Consider the following 18,871-nt stretch of genomic DNA (forward strand, 5'->3'; position numbering starts at 1 on the left):
ATTATCACTGTTAGTTCCATGTGATTAATAACTTAGTCTGAAAGTATGGATAACCTAGGTTTATAGTATATATTCATAGCAATGAATAGGCCACTGAATCCAGAGTACGAAGGGCTATGATCTCATAGATTAATCCAGGCTTTGTCAAAATCCTTAATTTAACAGAATAAAATTATTTAAGAACCATTTCAGTTACATCTTTAATCAAATAAAATACACAATTGGTAACTAACATTTTCTTATGGATACTAGGAAGTCTTAGAAAACTTTAGGAAAGCAGCTTGGAAGTGAGGAAACCGCCTGGGTCCTGGAAAGGGTAACAGTGCTCAAAGAGAAGGCAAGATTTCACAACTGATTTTTTTCCTGCAAGGGCAGGAACTCCTACAGAGAATGAGATTTCAAAGGGACCAGTCAAATGTGGCCATTAATGCATCATTCATACTTCAGGTGATTCCTGCCTGAAGCTTGTATTGTGGGCAGGTCAGTCAAACCCATTGATACAGATTAGCTAATGGCAAGAGATTGTAAGAATTACAATTTAATAAAAAAAATATGGAGAACATCAAATTGCTTACTTCTGTTTTACAGTAACAATTTCTTGGTTATTTCCTTCTTGTAAAAGGAAATGTAAAAGGAAAACAAGGGACAGACCTAACAGTAAAGGTCATTTACATAAAGCTGATAATGTTTGGAAATGCCTGTCTTCAGCAGGGGTATATAACCCAAGGCTCCAGACTAGAACTCTTGCAAACTTTGCCTATAGCCCCAGAATCCCTCCAAACATTGCCACCGAAGTATATTTTTCTAGGCTGCTCCACCTACTTTGTGGAGTATGTCCCCGGCACAAAAAACATTGTACACATTGAACTGAGCATCTAGGTTAATAAAGGGGAAGCCATCATCCACACTATTGAAGTATAGGATTGATTCACATCATGTTGTCAGATGCCACAGATATCACCTTCTTTCAAGGTTGCACTTCTGTTATGTTAAATGACAATGGAATGGAATGGAATGGAATGGAATGGAATGGAATAGAATAGAATAGAATAGAATAGAATAGAATAGAATAGAATAGAATAGAATAGAATAGAATAGAATAGAATAGAATAGAATAGAATAGAATAGAATAGAATAGAATAGAATAGAATAGAATAGCTTTATTGTCATTCCACTATACACTATACACCAAGTGCATAATAAAATGAAATTCTGTTGCAGTTGGCTCGTAATTATAATCATACACTAAAATACAACCAAGATACCATAGTTACTATAAAATGTACATTCTGTACACATTTGACATTAAACATTCAAACATCTAATAGCCTGGGGGGCAAAGCTATTTCCCATTCTGACTGTTCTACATCGGATACAGCAGAACCTCTTCCCAGAGGGTAACAAAGAAAACAGGCCACAATGAAGATGGGAGGCGTCACTGATGATCTTTCGAGCTCTAGACAAACAGCGTGCATATGCTAGGTCTTGGATGAGAGGCAGAGAGATCCCAATTATCTTCTCTGCTGCCCTTACTACCCTCTGCACAGACTTTCTGTCTGAGGCACTACAGCCTCCATACCAGATGGAAATACAATTAGTGAGTACACTCTCTATAGTGCCTCTATAGAAAGTAAGGAGAATGGAAGATGAGAGATGTACTTTCCTCATCCAGCACAAAAAATGCAAACGTTGCTGTGCTTGTTTTACCAAAAATAAAAACCTTTACCTATAAAACAATGTTTTGGTCCAATCAACTCTTGTCCAAGACGTACCTCTTGATTTGTATCTAAACTCCATGCATGTATTTATTTACAGTATTTTAATACTGCTTTTATTAAGCAGTATTGTTCTTTTTATTTTAAAAAGAGAAAGCAGTTTACCATAGTTATAATAAAAATGAATATGTTGGAACAGAAATAGTAAACTTATAAAACCAACAACTAAAAATCAGTAATCAGAGACAAATGAAACAATGAAGGAAAGGCTTGGTGTGTTTTCAGTTTCTGGCAAAATCCCTCCACAATGAGAGCTGAAATCGGTATAATGTAATCTGTAATGGATGTCGCATCACAAGGTGGGCATCACTACAGCAGAATGTACATCAGCAAGCCTTGGAATGATTCTTTAGCAGGACCAGGAATGTTAAAAGGCAAACCAGATAGGCCTGTACGCCTTTCCTTGGCAGAAGCTGATAATAGACTCAGTGCGTAAATAGTATGATGTAGAAATTCATTCAGTTCGTTGTTATGCAAACATCTTGGATTTACAGACATACATGCAGAGCAGAATGCATTTATCTACATTTCAGAATTACGTTTCTGAATATATTTATTTGATACCTATACTTATTAAAGAAAAGTGTACATAGAAATGCATGTAACAGGTGAAAATATATCCATAATTACATTATACAAAGAAATAAATGGCAGGAAAAAAGGTGCATATAATATGAACAACACACATAAAATATGTATATTAGAAAATGTGCACAAAATACACAACACAGAGGTTTTTTAAATTTGCAATTCAAAGCTCAGGATCCTAATCATACAAGGAGGCTGTACAGTTACACAATTCCATGGAAAAAAAAATGCCTCCACTAAGATTTTCTGAATTTTTGAGTTCAGAATTATAGAATATTTGCCACTGAATATTATTAGAGTGTCATGCGGATCCTACTAACAGATAAATTAAGTATGAGCTCCTTTTATTTCATAAACAAAGTTACCTATCATGCCAGTGTAAAAAAATCAATTGATCTCTTAGTTCCATCAATTATAATAATCCAGGAAGTCACAGGGAATCCCAGAAGAACAGCTGGTGATCTGGAAGCCTCCTTCACTTTAGCTAAGGTCAATTTTCATGACTCCACCAACTGAAAACACTGGGTGAAAATGGGATTCTTGGAAAAATGGCTAGGTGGAATCCCTTGCTTACTAAGCAGACCATTGATGCTTGTCTCAGGTTTCCCAAAAGGCACTCGGACCTTTCAGATTTCTGGAGAAATGCTGTAAGAACAGATGAGTCAAAAGTTGTACTGCGGGGGCTACATGGGTGTAGTTATATGTGGTGGAAGCCAAATACCACATTCCACAATTAGAACCTCATATCAGCTGTCAAATTTTGAGGTTGTAGTATCATGGTTGGTGACATTTTTCTGTCTCAAGAGTTAGATAACTTACCATCATTGAACAAACCATGGATTCTGCTTTATATAAAAGGATTATTCTACAGAACAATATCAGCCCATCTCTGTTAGCTTAAGCTGAAGTGTAAGTGGGCCATTCAGCAAGACAACATACAAGCCAGCAAGTCTACAAGAGAATAGAAGAAGAAGAAAGAATTCAAGTATTTTGAATGGCCCAGTCAAAGTTCAGATCTAAACCCTATAGAATTGTGCAGGACCAGAAACAAGCAGTTATTAAGTTGATGGAGCTTACCACAAAGGGATGGGCCAGAATTTCTACACACTGATATGATAGAACAATCATCAATTACAGCTCCCATCATCCTTCTTCACTAGCAAAATCAGCTGGGGATGCTGGGAATTGTAGTGCAATGACATCTAGGGACTATGTGTCCCTTTCCCACTCCCCCAAAGACTAGTTTTGCTGGCAAACTCAGCTTTGTCTCTAAGTCATATTGTTTGGATTTAGAATACATTACTGATTTGGATTTAGAAGTCATTATACTATTTAGTGGACAACTTTTCCAGGGTATCCAGGCAATTGTTTTACTGCTGTTACAAAACAGCAAGTCAGACTATACCTACTAAAAGGAATGTTTTGCTTTGCAATGCTTTTCACACTGTGACCTGCTGCAAGCTGTTTATTTTGCCTTATGTGTCATATGAAATACTCGGCAAATGCCAGTTGCAACCTGACCCAAGCAGAGTATTTATAAAAGTGACCCTGGAGAGGATGAGTGGGAAGGAAAAAGGGAAAGTTGGCATGTGATAGCATTAACAAGAGGCCCCTTTTGATTCTGTAGAAAGCATACAATGCTCTGAAGTTTATGTCAACTAATGGGAATAATCTGTTTTACTTTTTTTTTTAATTCCACCAATCTTTTAATACTTCTTTCTTCATCAAAGTACAGTTGATGAAAGTTTCCTAGGTACAGTTGTTTTTCTCCCTATTTCTGTGCCTGGGGAAGAAAGCTTATGTGATGACATCCTCCAAGAAGCTTCTTTTCAGATCCCCAGAAGCTTTTCAACATTTGGGAGAAACAGTCACCTAATTTACAGAGTTCATAACAAAATGTATATGATGGTAAAATTGACCATATGCCTGACCCATTCACATAAAAAGCAGGGAAATTACTATTTATTTAAAAAGGAGTGAATGGTGAAGGAAAGTGAGTATAATCCCAGTATAATATACACTATATGCCCTCTGAATAGGAAAACTGTCTCTGCATTATATCTACTGGGACAGTGAGTGCATAAAATATATATGGCTATCATGTCACTTCTAACTTGGCACTAAGGGCCTTTTCTTTAACCCTGCTGATTGATTGATAGATTGAACAAATTTATCTAGCTGCAAGTACTATCCACCACTCTTTGAATTGGCAGAAAACTATACCAGCACAATATTTGCTATTTCCACTGCCAATCCCTATCTTGCTTCTGCAGCCACTGTTCTGGGTTCGTTACCCAATGGTGGTATCTCCTTATACGTTGTTCAGAGAAAGTTGAGGTAGATCCTCCTGACTTTGTTTCACTTCCCTCCCAGCAAACGTCACCAGCTGAAAAACTTCCACCAACCACTTCCTTAATGTGAAATGGGAGGAGGGCCAATGAGGAGGCAAGTCTTGATCGTTAGCTAGACCAGCAAAAAGTGTTCTGAATTTGCATGGATAGGTCCAAATGAAACCTGGCTAACAGCTGACTGGAACTGGAGTGGCTGTGCAGTGAAGCAGAATGGTGAAACAAGAGAACTAAACCCACATTCAAAAGAAACCCATCTAACAGCTGACTGGTGTAGTGCCAGTCAGCTTGGCATGATTAGAAAGAAGCAATTCCATCCCTTCACTTGCCACTTTTCCCTGCCTGGGGAACAGCTGCCAGTGCTGAGAAAGGAGGCAGCTGAGGAAAAAGAGCCAGCCCCTTACTGCCAGGACACCAATCCTGGCCAACCTGGGAGCTTTAAAGATCTGGCTTTCCTCCCTTACCTTCCACCTCTTCCAGCATGGGAATCAGCTGCCTGGGTTGGGGGAGAAGGCAAGTAAATGGGGAGAGCCAGCTTTTAATCCCAGGGATCTGCGGATTCATCAGTTCAGAGAGGTAGTGGTTAAGAAGAGCCTGGTTTGAAAACACCTGACTTTCCCTCTGCCCAATCCAGAAATGTCCTGGAGGACAGCGCTGTGGAACCAGAAGGAGGGAGCATGGTATGCATATCAGATTGTACCCACATTAAAACTGCCATGGGAGAAAACATTACTTTATCACTGGAACTGTTAAGGACAATTCAGAGGTGTCCCAGATACAAGCTGGGGATAAGATGAAGGCAACCTCCTGGGAACACATAGTTACAGTAAATGAGGTTTCCAGGACATATCTGTCCTGTGGTTAAATGCAAATGGGGAAAAGCCCTCAATCAAGAATGAACTTGCTCCAAATCAAAAATGCTAATTTCTTCTTTAGCAAGGACATACTGATGCAGCAGAGTCATTAAGAACAGAAGGACTCCCTATCTGAATCAGAGACTGACTACCTACCTAGCATTCTGTTTCTAGTTGTTGCCAGTCAGAAAATATGCATGAAAAACCCAGAAGAAACTGCTCTGAATGCATTGCTTCCATTAAGGACACTTCCATATCCTAAAGGACATACTAGGGTGCTTCTGCACTAGAAATACAGTGTAGAATTGCCACTTTTTATATGAGCCATCTATGCAACACTGTCATCTATTTGGTCTCACCCAGTGATTTTTCCCACAGTCATTCTGTTTTTCCTCAAGCTCGGTTCAGGCATTCAAAACACCAGAGCATGAGAATGCAAAAATTTCTGCAAGAGAAAGATGTCATTTGAGTGATGTCAGTGGGGGTAAGGTTTAACCAGAACCAACACATGGACTGAATGCCTGAACAACAATTCAAACAGCAACAAACCTGACATTTTGCAGGCACTGGGAGAAAGAGCTAAATAGTAGTCCAACTTTGCAAATATATATAATTCTTCGTGTTACTCTTTCATTATTCCAAGAAATATGTTTTGACAAAAGTAGATTATCAGGAATTGGCCCAAAGTCATTTAGTGAATTTTTAAGGCTAAATACAGAGTTGAAACTGGGTGTCCCTAAACCTAATCAAACATTCCATCAGACTAATGAGATGTTTTTAGATTAGTAACGTAGTTATCCCACAGCACCCTGCTTTAGGCTTGAAATTGGAGGCATATAATACACATTGTATTGAGCTGGAAGAAAGATGGGCTATAAATCAAATGAATAAGAAAATTAACAACAACAATAAAGGCCATGAAGCAACTGGACAATCATTTTTAACTATTTTATAAGTTGTATAAGTTTAATTTAAAAATTAAAAGAAGTAAAAGAGAAAGCCATATTTATCCAAAAGAAGATGACTGTGAATTTAAGATGATCCAGGATGAGCAGATGGAAAAATCCTGTGGCACTTGTCCTTTAAATGACATATCAAGGAGCCATTCCCCCCCAAAAAAAGTCTGGTCATGATAAAAAATGGGGACAGGATTGAAACTAATTGTACTTAAATTACAATAAATTGAATTTAAATTTATTAAATAGAATTACTAGGATGAGATAAACATTTAAACCATTTAATAATTTCTGCCCTTCTTTATGTTAAAAGTTACCATTCAGTGGCAACTGTCTTTGGGAGTCACAACTGATGTTCTCTTCCCTGAGATGCCCACAAGTTTTAGGTTGAAAATCAGGCAAGAAGTCAGCCTTCATCTGCTATCACCTTTCCATATTTCTCAGTGCCTGGGGAGTGAAGTAAGTGCTTGAGTGACAGCAGAGTCCATGTGATCCACTCATGATAAGATATGTGACCTGTATTTATTTCCAGAGTTATTTTTAACCATCCCTTCTGACTTAAAAGAAAGTGGGAGATGACAACACAAGTTACCGTAGCAAGAACGGGTACAATTGGACATGAGGAATATAGCCTGTACAGCAGCATGAGTGAGGATGAACTTATTCAGATGGCCATTGAGCAGAGTTTGACAGAAGATCCTGCTGAGCAAATAGCTGCACAGAAGACAGTTACCGCAGCACCACCTCCCAGTGAACCTTACTGTCAAAATTTCTACCTTTATCCTTGGGAAAGGTAAGCATGCGAGTGAGAAAGCACAAATGAGAGAAAACTTCAGAACAAAATTCTGCCGTATGGCTACACCTCAGTGCTACATCTTTTTCTGATATAATTTGCTTGAAGCTTTGTAGAACTTCCCTGATAAGTATTAGGCAGAATTAAGCAATTGCCCCAGGCAGCAGTTATGGAGAAATGGCAGCAAAGTGCTAGAGGAAAGACATATGGCCATGCTCCTTCTAAACTAGCCAGTTTCTGATATGGTGGAGGACACTGTTCCTTTGCTAGTGTGAGACTTGCTCATTCTGCTTTAAGGGCATGTCTTCCTGGGCCACCTGTGACTTCAAGAATATTTTCCCCAACCAGTTCTGTACTGACTGGAACATTATCAGAGTTGATCCAAGGATGTTCAGTATAATGTGCAGCTCAGCCCTGAGCTGGGTTCCATAAGACAGCTAAGAATGCATGTGTCTTTCTCATGCAAGTATTCTCTCCCACTCCCCTAATTAAAATCTGGGGATTCTTCCATAGTCACTCTGTTTGAATCTGTTTGGATTTCCTTTGTGATAAGAAAAGTTAAATTATTCTCTGACCCAGGTGTGGGGGCCTACAACCTTCAGATTCTGTTGAATTATAACACCCAGTAGACCTCCCATTGGTCATGCTGACTGGAGCTGCTGGTAGGTATAAATCAACAGCATATGGAGGGTCACACTTTCCCTATCCCTGAAACCTTTACTTGCCAGGTTTGCACTCTTAATTAATCGTAATTCATCCATTTTTAGAATAATTTTTCCACCCAGATCTTTGAAATAAAAACATATCCTGTCTTTCCACCAACATAATACTCTAGGTGGCTAAAAGTAAAAGGTATGTTCTGGCATTCAAATACAACAGTTAAAAACATCACTTAAAAAAATCTAAAGCCATCAGATTAAATCTAATTCAGCAGCAAATGAGTTTAACATTTTTTCCTACTAGTAGATGGAGGAAGAGGTAAGACTAACTTAGTTCCTCTTGACAAACAGTTCCAAAGCTTAGAGAGCAGCTATCAAGTAGGTCTCTTTCATATTCACAGCAAATATGTCTCTCAAGCTGAGGGACAAAGAGGATAAGGTAGTTTTCCAAATTGGCTGTTCTGAGTAGTAGCCAGATATGGGCAAGATTCCAATGCTCTTCATAACTGTCCTCGTCTATAGTCTGGCCCCTCAGCATTTGGGATCAGCTAAGTTATAAGTACCAATATCATTTAAAATGGTTGATCACAACACATGTAGGCAGTTTATGAACTTTTGTGGCTGGCAGAGCAGGATGGTTTTCCCACCTTATCCAGGCTGGACTAGATGAATGCAGGACTATCAACTATAAAATGTGATCCAGCACACCTGAAACAGCAGGCTGGTTTAGTAGACTGAGGGTAAACCGTGTGGCTTAGATAGTTCTGTCTTTCAGCAGAGGGAACAGCTGGGGTCTCCCAAAGCGATCGAGAGGTAATGTTGACCCTCCACACAGGTTGTTTACTCTGTCAGAATTTATATTTGACTCAACTCTAGCAGCCTTTATCCAGCTGTCTTGGGCCATCATAGCAAACAGGCCAATACAGCACTATTAACCTTCTAATTTTTCTTGTCTACTTCTCAATAGGAAAATTAGGTTTATGTATCCTGTACTATGGGAAAGGGATAGCAATTGTCCCTAATCCCTTGCCCAAAGGGATATTTTTGCAGATAAGGAGATAAATATTCCATGCCTAACAACTCTGAATGGGTAAAATAGGTCAATCCCAGGCAAAATCTCTACTCTAGTAGCCCTAAAAGACATATTTTAGAAACTACAATTTGCCAGAAAGATACCTGTACTTTTTACCTTATTTTTAAAAATATATCCTACCTTTCTATTCCTATAGCAATGAAGATAGTCAACAGTAATAAAATATAAAATATAAAGCATAAAGCATAACAGTAAAATAAATACAATTAAAATCAAAATTGTGTAATTAAAACAATTTTTGGCAAAAGAGTTGCAGTTTGCCACTTTCCTAAATATTAGGAGAGTGGGGTCAAACATAATTCCTTGAGGAGTATTTTCCATAAGCCGCACCATAAAACAAGCTAAATTATACACATAAATAATAGATTAGTTAAGAAACATACAGACAATTAAGTAAGTAGCACTGTCAGACAGTACTTAAGGAACAAAAACAGTGTTATGGTCACTAAGTCCTGGATGTGAGTGCTTTACTGTACTCTCACTTGTGTATGTGCCTTTGAGTCAGTGTTGACTCCTGCCAACCGCTTGGACTAATCCCTGCAAGATTTCAGAATTGGTTTGCCTTTGCCTCCTTCCAAGGGCTGAGAGAGAGAGAGAGTGACTGGCCCAAGGTCACCCACTTGGCTTTGTGCCTAAGGTGGCAGTAGAACTCAGTCTCCCAGTTTCTAGCCTGGTGCCTTAACCACTACACCAAACTGGCTCTTTCTTACTCTCACTGGGGGAAGGATATAGGTGCCACAATGGAAAAAAGCTTCTTTTGTCCTGCCCCACCTCACTTTTTGTGCTGCAGCCACCAAGATGACATTCAAAGGCCAGTTGGGTTACTCAGCCCCAGATAAATTGTGTACCTCCATGCTAAAGGATGTGGGGAGAGGAGTGCTAGAAAGGTGTAAAAATGAAGCTGCATCCAGTTAATGTGCTGGTGAGACAGACGTCCTTAGGTTCAATGAATGAGTACCCCCTTCTCTGACTTGCCCAAAATGATGGCTTTTCACAATTCAGTTGTATTGCTCTTTTGTTTCCCCCTTTAAAAAGATTTAAGAGCAAATGGAAACCTTTGTGTCATAGGGACAGGGGGACAAAATCACTAAGGCTATTTTTGACTTAATGTTCATGTACCTGTATTGACTGCATATTACTTTTCAAAATATTTTTAAAAGGTAATTAAAGTACTTGCTAAAGCAGATACCTAGAAAAGAGAGTGTGTCCATGTGTGCCTTGGCCCATCACTGCAAATCTCTGATGATCAGAAAAGCTGCATCTGATAAAAATCTATCTTCAGGGAAACTTGAAAAGATGTTGGAACCTTATGAAATTTGGACCTGACAATCTCCTCCTGGCCTGGTTCAGTTAGCTGTGCAAAGCTTTCAGAGACAGCATTCCTCTTCAGAATATTAAAGCAACCACATCTTAAATATGGAATATTAAATATTATTCCATATTAAATATGGAATATTGAATATTGAATATTAAAGCAAGACTCACACTGCTACTTCCAAAGCGTCTCTGTTCATGTGCACACACAGCCCGTTCTGCCCCTGGCACCAACGCAAAATAACTATGCTTACGTAGTAGGGCTGGACAGTGCTTCCAATGGGAAGAGAGAAACTGCTTTGGAGTGTACGTGTGGAAAAAAAATAAACCTAATACCTTTCTGCAACTTTTTAAAGAAGCTGCACCTTTTCCTGGAGTTGTGTGGCTACCTCCCATTCCTGTCACATGATCTTGGGAAAAGCTATGTTGGGTTTATAGAGTTGCAGGCCAGTGTATGAGTCCATAGGCCCCAACGCACCTTCTGCCTCCAGATCTGAAGTCCTGCATGCACGCATGCAGATAGCAGAGGCAACCTTCAGAGCGGTTGCCCAAGCATTGCTAAGGATGTGGCTTGAGGCTTGAAGATACAGGCTTCGAAAGGCTTTGCACAGCCTTGTCATTCAGAACCAATCTCTAAGCTGTCTTCTTCTCTCTGTTGTTTCTGAACAACACTCTCAGGCCTTTCTTCCCCCTGAAGTGAAGAATGCCTTCAAGCCCTTTCTCTGCCGGCTGTTTGGTAGTGGGATTAATCTCGCTGCAGTCTTATATGGTCATTTAAATCCCATGACACTTCCTCTTAGGGCCAAAAATAATCCAGAAGTGAAAGAGCAGCTGAGACCAAGGCCTGCAAAAGCTGAGACCATCTGCTTTTGTTTAACCCTCAGAAAGTCTACAGGTTCTTTCTGTCTCCCTTTCGGACTCTTTTTTTCGATGATCTTTACAAGACTCAGATATGATTTGCTTTTCTTACTCGGAGTATTTTTCGCTATTTTATTCATGCTGTCATCACTTCAGGCGTGCTGCACAGTCCGGAGCCCAGACTTCAGCATCCGGTTCAGGAGTCAGGAGGAGGTACGATGGCAGCTTCTTCATCTTGCCCCAAGCTGAGTAAGTCCTTCCTCTCCCTTTCCTGTTAAAAATGTTGTTTTTATGAGCTAGGCTTGTTTAGGCAGCTGGAATGACATTAAGCAGTTTGTGAAGAATTTACAAAACTAACAGAAGGAAACTTTACTCCTGTGGACTGCCTGCCCTCCTTCTTTGTTTCTACTTCTCTTGAGCTTCTCTCTCCTGAAAGCCGAATAGTTAACTCCATGTAAGTTTTAGTGTCACTTGTAGGACTTTCCAGTGCACTGATTGCTTGGTTTCTCTAGTGATTAATTTTGACTGCCATTTATCCAGGGTTTTTTTTTTCCTTAGCTGCATTGCCCCAAAAGCAACATTTGAACAGTGGAAAATGGGGAGAACAATCATGTTAAGGGGCATCAAAACAATGAGGGCGAGAGGAAGTATCTGCTCTCTAGTAACACTTAAAATATTGTTTGGTTTTCTGGCAGCATAAAAGGAATCTGGTTGGTTGGCTGGGGTCTCTGAGCCCACATGATATGCATTTTCCAGCCAACCACCCCATCAGTCAAACCCGAAATGCATAAATGAATGTCAGTCAATGGCTAATCAGTTCAATCTAAAGATGTGATTAATTCAATAAACCTTAATAATTTTGTAATCCTTTCTAAAATGTTTATTTTGTTAGATTTATATGCTACCTTGCTGTTCTAAAAGACCATTCAAGGCATTTCATAACAAAAATAACACAATAATGCAACATAAAAATAAAATTAATTTTAAAAAGATAAATGGAAACATAAATAAAATAATTCCCTTTTAAAGGCCAGGCTTCCTCACTGCTTACAGTATCTAACAGTGGAGAAAGTAGAAACCCAATACAACTTCCAAGGCAGTACATTTCATAGCCTGGGAGTCTATTTTCTGCAAAGATAACTCCCAAACCTTTCTTGCACAGAAATTATAGATATTGTACATTATTATTTCTCTTTTTCTAAAGTGTGAGCTGTAGTTCCTGTTGTCAGCATGCTTATTAGATTCCACTCCTGTCCTGCTTCACTCTTTTTTCTTTCAAACTCTAGGCTTTTTCTCACTCTGAGTTGTGCTCTTGCCTCAGCCAATAGTGTAGAAGGCCACAGAGCATTTGGAACCATAATGTAGAGTACGGTATACACTTCTGTCAGTACATATAGTTAAGTACATGTAAACATCTGCATTATGTGAACAAAGCATAGCGCTCACATTTTCAATTCTCTTCCTTGAATTTAATATCTTTAGAAACCTATGCTTTAGCATGATCCATATTTTGCCAGAGTATCCCATTAGTATGATTACTCCCCAGATATTTAATAATTTTACCTTCTGTCATTATATATTGTATGTGTAAGTGCCATATATATATGACAGCAACTTTTGGAGAAGACCTGAGGAACAGCACCCAAGGCTTTGGGGTGGGGCTGCACATGGTACGGGACCATTAGATTGCACTCCCTAGTATCCATGATGAGCAATCAGAGTACCCATGAGCAAAGTTCAAATAGTGCCCAACCACTGGGTTTTTCAAGCTCGATACTGGAAAATTCGACCAGCAGCAGCTCTCTGAATAAAGTTTTTCCCCCAGTTTGCTGCATAATATCTTTTCCTGAAGATGAATGTTTAAACTTAATACTACAGTACATGCAAATTATCAAAGACAGTAAAAATAGATGACTTTATAGTCAAAGCAGCAGAAGAAATGGTTAGATTTTTTAAAAAGGCAGATGTAGTGACAATAACTGATTTGATGAACATTTGCTCAGAACTGAGTTCCAAGTACGTATAGGATATAGGGCTGTGCACAGCATTTGAAAGAAGTGGTTTCCAAAGTATGTTAGAGTGAAAAACAGCATCTCACTTTGAAGCATTAAAGCAGCTGCTTCCTTTGTAAGGGTCATATACTTACTTCAAAAGCTGTCCTTGGTTGTCTGAGCATGTGTATGAAAGCAGAATAACTATGCTTCTTCTGAGACCAACATCAAAGCAAAGTTGTGCAAAAATGCACATGTGAAAACAGTGGGGGACAACTTTCAAAGTGGCAGTGCAAGCCCTGCAAAGGACCTAGCTAGCTTAACCCTCCAAAAAGAAGCACTTTGTTTTAAATGCTTTGCATAGCCCAAAGATAGGATCGTTTCTATAGGAATGCAACAATGCATTTTACCCCAATACAGAATAACTAGCAGCAATCAATTCTTTATAGTGCTTGCAGGAAGTAATGTTACTTTTGTATATTATTGCATGTTGCACAGGATGTCAGCTATCTGATTAGGGCCCTACTATGGTCATAACAAATACATGTCGTCTAATAGTCAAGTTAACTACAGTGTTCAGTATGATAAGGTATGTTTAGAAAACAGATCTGACAACAGCAGTTTTGTCCTGGCCAATCTTGCCTAAGCAAGATCTGGCCTGGTTAGTACTTGGATGTAGATCATCAGGGAATCTCAGAGATGTACACTAGACTGGGAAGTCAAAATGTTCCCAAAAGAATGTAATGGCAACCCATTTTTGCACTGTTGCCAAGAAAACTATGTGGACATATCACTGAAGTTATCAGGAATTGAGTTTGAGTTGAAGGTGACTATTTTTTAACACATATGTTTCACACTAGTAACATTTCCTTTTATATTTTCATCTATATAATATTTTGTTTCAGTTGGTTTCCTGAATCACTTTCCCTACTCAGTGAGATTTCTGCCATTTCCTGCTTCTCTCCATTTCTTGCCCCCAAATGTCGCAATATTTGTATTGTCTACTTCATGAAAGTTTGGCTTACTTTAAGTTGGAGTTTGAAGGCAAGCACTAAGAAGGTCGTGTTAGTGATCACTTACTCATCAATAAAAAATAGATCAATAAGCTGAATCTTTGGGATGAACTGGATAGCACAACAGTCAAGGCTATCAGAATGAATATTTTGAACTGTCTTTTGCTTTTGATGTAATATTTGGTGTTGATTTTTGCATTTATTGTGCACCTCTGTGAGTCCTTGTGAATTGTGATCAAATCAAATGGTAGTTAATAAATAAACAAACATTGCAAATACTGTATCAGAAACAATTCTAGAGAAAGTGATCAGTTCTCAATTTTGTTTTAAAGAGTCCTGGATCCTGTAGTATCGGTGATCAAGGAAGGAGATGAAAAGGGACTGCACAACATGATACAGGCAGGAAAAGACCTTGCACAGCCTAACAAAGATGGATGGTTGCCACTCCATGAAGCTGCTTATTATGGACAAGAGGGCTGCTTGAAACTGCTGCATAGATGCAAGTATCAGGAAAAGGGCTGATTGGAGATAGGATGAAAGACAAAGCCATTTCAGGATACAAAGGAACCTATTAGGTTGTATTATAACATAGAACAGTAGCTTACATATGCAACCTATTTTTACACATGCAAATTTTATTTAAACGATTCCCCAAATTTGAACACAATGAGTCTGTAATCTACAAATAAAGTGTTCATATTTTCATTATTTATTTTTTACTTAGAAACCTATATGGCCACCTATCTTATACAAAATAATCCTGGGTAGTTCACAATAATATTAAATAAAAACAGAATAAATAAAACAACCCACCCCATGACGACACCAAGTTACTATGATGCTAAAAAAAAGTACGTATGACCAGTCCTCGCACTCACAACCATCACAGTGCCCCCACAATCACATGATCACGATCCAGGCACTTGGCAACCAGCTTGCACTTACGATGGTTGCACTGTCCTGGGGTCATGTGATTGCCATTTGCAACCTTCCCAGCCAGCTTCCAGCACACAATCAATGGGGAACCATGTGAGTCACTTAAAAACCATGTGATTCACTTAATGACTGTGGTGATTTGCTTAACAACTGCCACAAAACAGTCATAAAGTTGGGTGCAGTCATGTAATGTTTTGCTTAATGACTGCCCCACTTAATGATTATTTTCCAGTTCCTATTGTCATAGTTAAGGGAGGACTACCTGTATATCCCAAGCACAGCACAGCACTTCAACGTCACATAGATTCCCCATGCTCTTACTTACATTTGCTGGGCTCACTTCCATCCTAGTCCAAAGCCTGGCTGAAGAGTCAGATCTTCACAGTCCTCTGAAAGGCTAATAGAATGGGGGCCCACTCAGAGTCCCTGAGGGGCCCACTCAGAATCTCAGAGTGGAGTCTATTCCAAAAGGTCAGGGCAGCCACAGCAAAGGGATGTCTCCAAAGTCCCACCAGATAACAACATTCAAGGGAAGGGACCTGGAGTGTGCCCACCCTATCTGAACTGGTGGAATGGGCAGATACCTTCAGGAAGAAGTGGTCCTGCAAATTATGTATTCACAATGGGACTCCCCTGAGGTTATCCAGTATGCCTCATTGCTGAGTAAGGCAGTAGAATACTCCTTGAATCCTAGTCTAATATTTTTACTACTCGTCAGATTTCAGCACTACTTTGCTTGCTTGTTCCAATAATAAAGCAAGAATAATACTCCAGGATAATACTTCAAGTAGTCCTTATAGGGAGAAATTTGGAATACCTATCATTTCTTCCAAGTTTTCATGGCATCTATTGAAGGAATTTATGTGCAAGCACCTTTCATATTTCCTTGATTTAAACCCAGCTTAGTTCATAATTTTAAAAAGTCTGTAATACTTTTTCACAAGAAAGTTGTGACCTCAGTGTATGAAAATCTTCTCTGGTTACACCAGTACAAGCAGTGTGATGATGATGATGATGATGATGATGATGATGATGATGATGATGATGATGAACTCAGGCAGTGGGACTTTCCAAAGCTACCCCAAAGTGATAATGTCTTCCTACAAAAGCAGATCAATAAAACACATACCATTTAAGCCCTGAAGATGTGAAACTATTAATATGCATTATGCACTATGAGATAGTAGTTTACTATCTCATAAAGGTCCTAATAGTAATTGCCGTGGGTCAGCCTTTCCCAACCTTGGGCATTCAGGTGTATTACATTACAACTTTATCTGCTTGGCTGTGCTGTCAAAAACAGTGAGAGTTGTAGTTTGACACATCTTGGATGCACCAGTTTGGGGAAGTCTAAATAATGCTCACTATTAACATTATCTAGGTGCATTGCAACCCTTGCTTAATATGGTTCAATTCTTTCTCAATAGCTTTCCCTGGGACAATTGATCAACGTACACTTCAGGAAGAAACGGCACTCTATTTAGCAACAAATAGAGGGAATATTGATTGTATGCGTTCATTGCTCCAAGCTGGAGCAGAACCTGATATTGCAAACAAAGCCAGGGAGACTCCACTTTATAAAGGTACGTAACTTCATTTGCATAGATCTTGAACATATACCAGTAAACTATACGTTTGTTTGGTATCTGTATGGGAGATATGTTTATTTTGGGTTTTGAGCCAGAATGTATTGGTGTCTTTAGACCTGGAAATACTTTCTCTCCTGGAAGCTTCACACATGTCATGAGTGCTGAATGTTCTTAACTTGTCTTAAAAGCAGGATATGCCAGAGAAATAAGGAGGCTGCCATCCTTTGTTTTCCCCAATATTCCCCCAATATGCCCTTGGAATTTCCATTTCTGGTTCTTACCCTTTCTAGCTATCATACAGTTCTGGGCCCAAGAAATACTTTTGCTTCTTTTTTTTTAAAAACAAATTAAAATAAATTCATAGATTTCAAATTGTTTTTTTCCCTAAAATTTCCCCAGAGAAATAAAATAGGTTTATTTGAATACATGGCCCATGCTGTAGCCAGTGTCATAATTAATCAAATAAATGCTCTCAACATGCAGATTTTCTTTTTTTTGACATGACAGCCTGTGAACGCAAAAATTCTGAAGCTGTGCAGGTGTTACTGCAGTACAATGCTGATGTAAACCATCGCTGCAATCGTGGATGGACGGCTCTTCATGAAGCTGTTGCTCGAAACGATTTAGAAATAACAGAACTTTTACTTCAGGGAGGTGCCAAGGTTGAATCTGCAAACTGCTATGGAATTACCTCTTTATTTGTAGCGGCTGAAAGTGGCCACTTAGAAGCCGTGAGATACCTGGCAAAATGTGGTAAGTACCTTCTTGCCAAACGGAGGAAGTGCCACATTGATGGATCAGTTGTGATCATCAGTGATCATTCATTCATTTTTCATTTGTGCTTTTCATTAATCAGCCTATGATTTGGGATTTACTGGTTACTGGTTTAGTCTGGAAATCCCTTCAGTTAAAGTTTGTTTTTAATAAACTGCATTTTCATAAATAAGACAATTTTCCAACCAGATTAATTGTTTGAGATTTACTGTTAGTTCATTTATGGATAGCAAAAGCAAACAACAGGAACACATCAGGAAACACCATTACACCTCTGTAATTATTCCAAGCTTTAAAGCCCCTCTGAGCATCCTAAAATAATTTTATTCTGCTTATACAATGCACAATATTTGCATAAATTGAATATTCCATTTTTTCTTATTGAGAAGTCCAGTGTTGGGCTTTGTGATTGTGTTTCTAGTTACAGTTTTGTTAAATCTCCCAAACACAACAGAGAGTTTTCTGTTGTTTGCAGGGGAAACAGATTCTCTTCGGCAGAGATTTGTGCAGCTGAATTTTAGGCATATTTATTTAAATTAAACCACCACCCTGTTCAAAAAGGCTTATTCTCAAAGTGTGTGTTTGTGTGAAGGATTTCAGAGCACTGAGATCAAGCAGCAGACTGACATATTTGTTTCTTTAGGGTATTTAATTGCCACCTTTGCAAAAACCGTTAAGTCTGTACATAAGCATTCAAAAGTAATAACTTGTAAGATAAAACATCGAAATAGCGAAATCCACTAACAATAGCCTCCAAACCACTAAATCACTTTAAGAAATAGGGTTTAAAATATGCCAATACTTTTTAAGTATTCCAAGTCAAAAGGCATGTTTTTCAATAAAAATCTTTATTCAGAGTTAGTAACATCCTAACTTTAAGGAGGCGTTAATTATTTCTCTTAACCATGGGGCTAGGAAGTTGACGGGCTTAATAAAAAGGAGTAGCTTTTGCCCTCAAGAGGTCCTTTAGATCTACAAGCTGAAAACAACCACAAACAGAGCTTCCAGGACCATATCCTCTTTACCTAATCTAATATTGATCAAACTAAGTCTCACCCAAGTAACTTTATCTGCAAAGAACAAAACTGTCACAGTCACCCTTTGTCTGCTCCATCTGCCCCACACTTGCCCCTGGCATTCCATAGGCCCCATGGACATGCTTCTAGAAAGAGGACTTCTAGAAACACTAAGCAAAAGATATCATGTAGCCACACCATCTCTGTTGTCATAACTGATTTTTCTGCTAAGATGAAAAAGGAAGATACACTGTTGGAAAATATGAGAAGATTGTGTTCTACAATGCAGATTTATTTATTTTGTGTGCATTGAA

General features: G+C 38.8%; 1 protein-coding gene across 2 annotated transcripts in view; it reads left to right on the top strand.

Moving 5' to 3' along the window:
• Nucleotides 1-18,871, top strand: part of ASB2 (ankyrin repeat and SOCS box containing 2) — a 43,347-nt gene that overhangs the window by 11,424 nt on the left and 13,052 nt on the right. For both annotated transcript variants that reach the window (XM_088145205.1, XM_007437016.3), the window contains exons 2-6: nucleotides 7,054-7,314; nucleotides 11,395-11,487; nucleotides 14,575-14,741; nucleotides 16,606-16,761; nucleotides 17,275-17,520. In XM_088145205.1, coding sequence (XP_088001331.1) covers nucleotides 7,097-7,314; nucleotides 11,395-11,487; nucleotides 14,575-14,741; nucleotides 16,606-16,761; nucleotides 17,275-17,520 — 880 coding nt within the window. In that variant the 5' untranslated portion in view covers nucleotides 7,054-7,096. The remainder of the gene's footprint in view (nucleotides 1-7,053; nucleotides 7,315-11,394; nucleotides 11,488-14,574; nucleotides 14,742-16,605; nucleotides 16,762-17,274; nucleotides 17,521-18,871) is intronic.

Source organism: Python bivittatus, unplaced genomic scaffold (genome assembly GCF_059951505.1).
Source record: "Python bivittatus isolate LINGU-HERP-01145 unplaced genomic scaffold, Pbiv_v1 ctg000480_np1212, whole genome shotgun sequence".
Taxonomy (NCBI): domain Eukaryota; kingdom Metazoa; phylum Chordata; class Lepidosauria; order Squamata; family Pythonidae; genus Python; species Python bivittatus.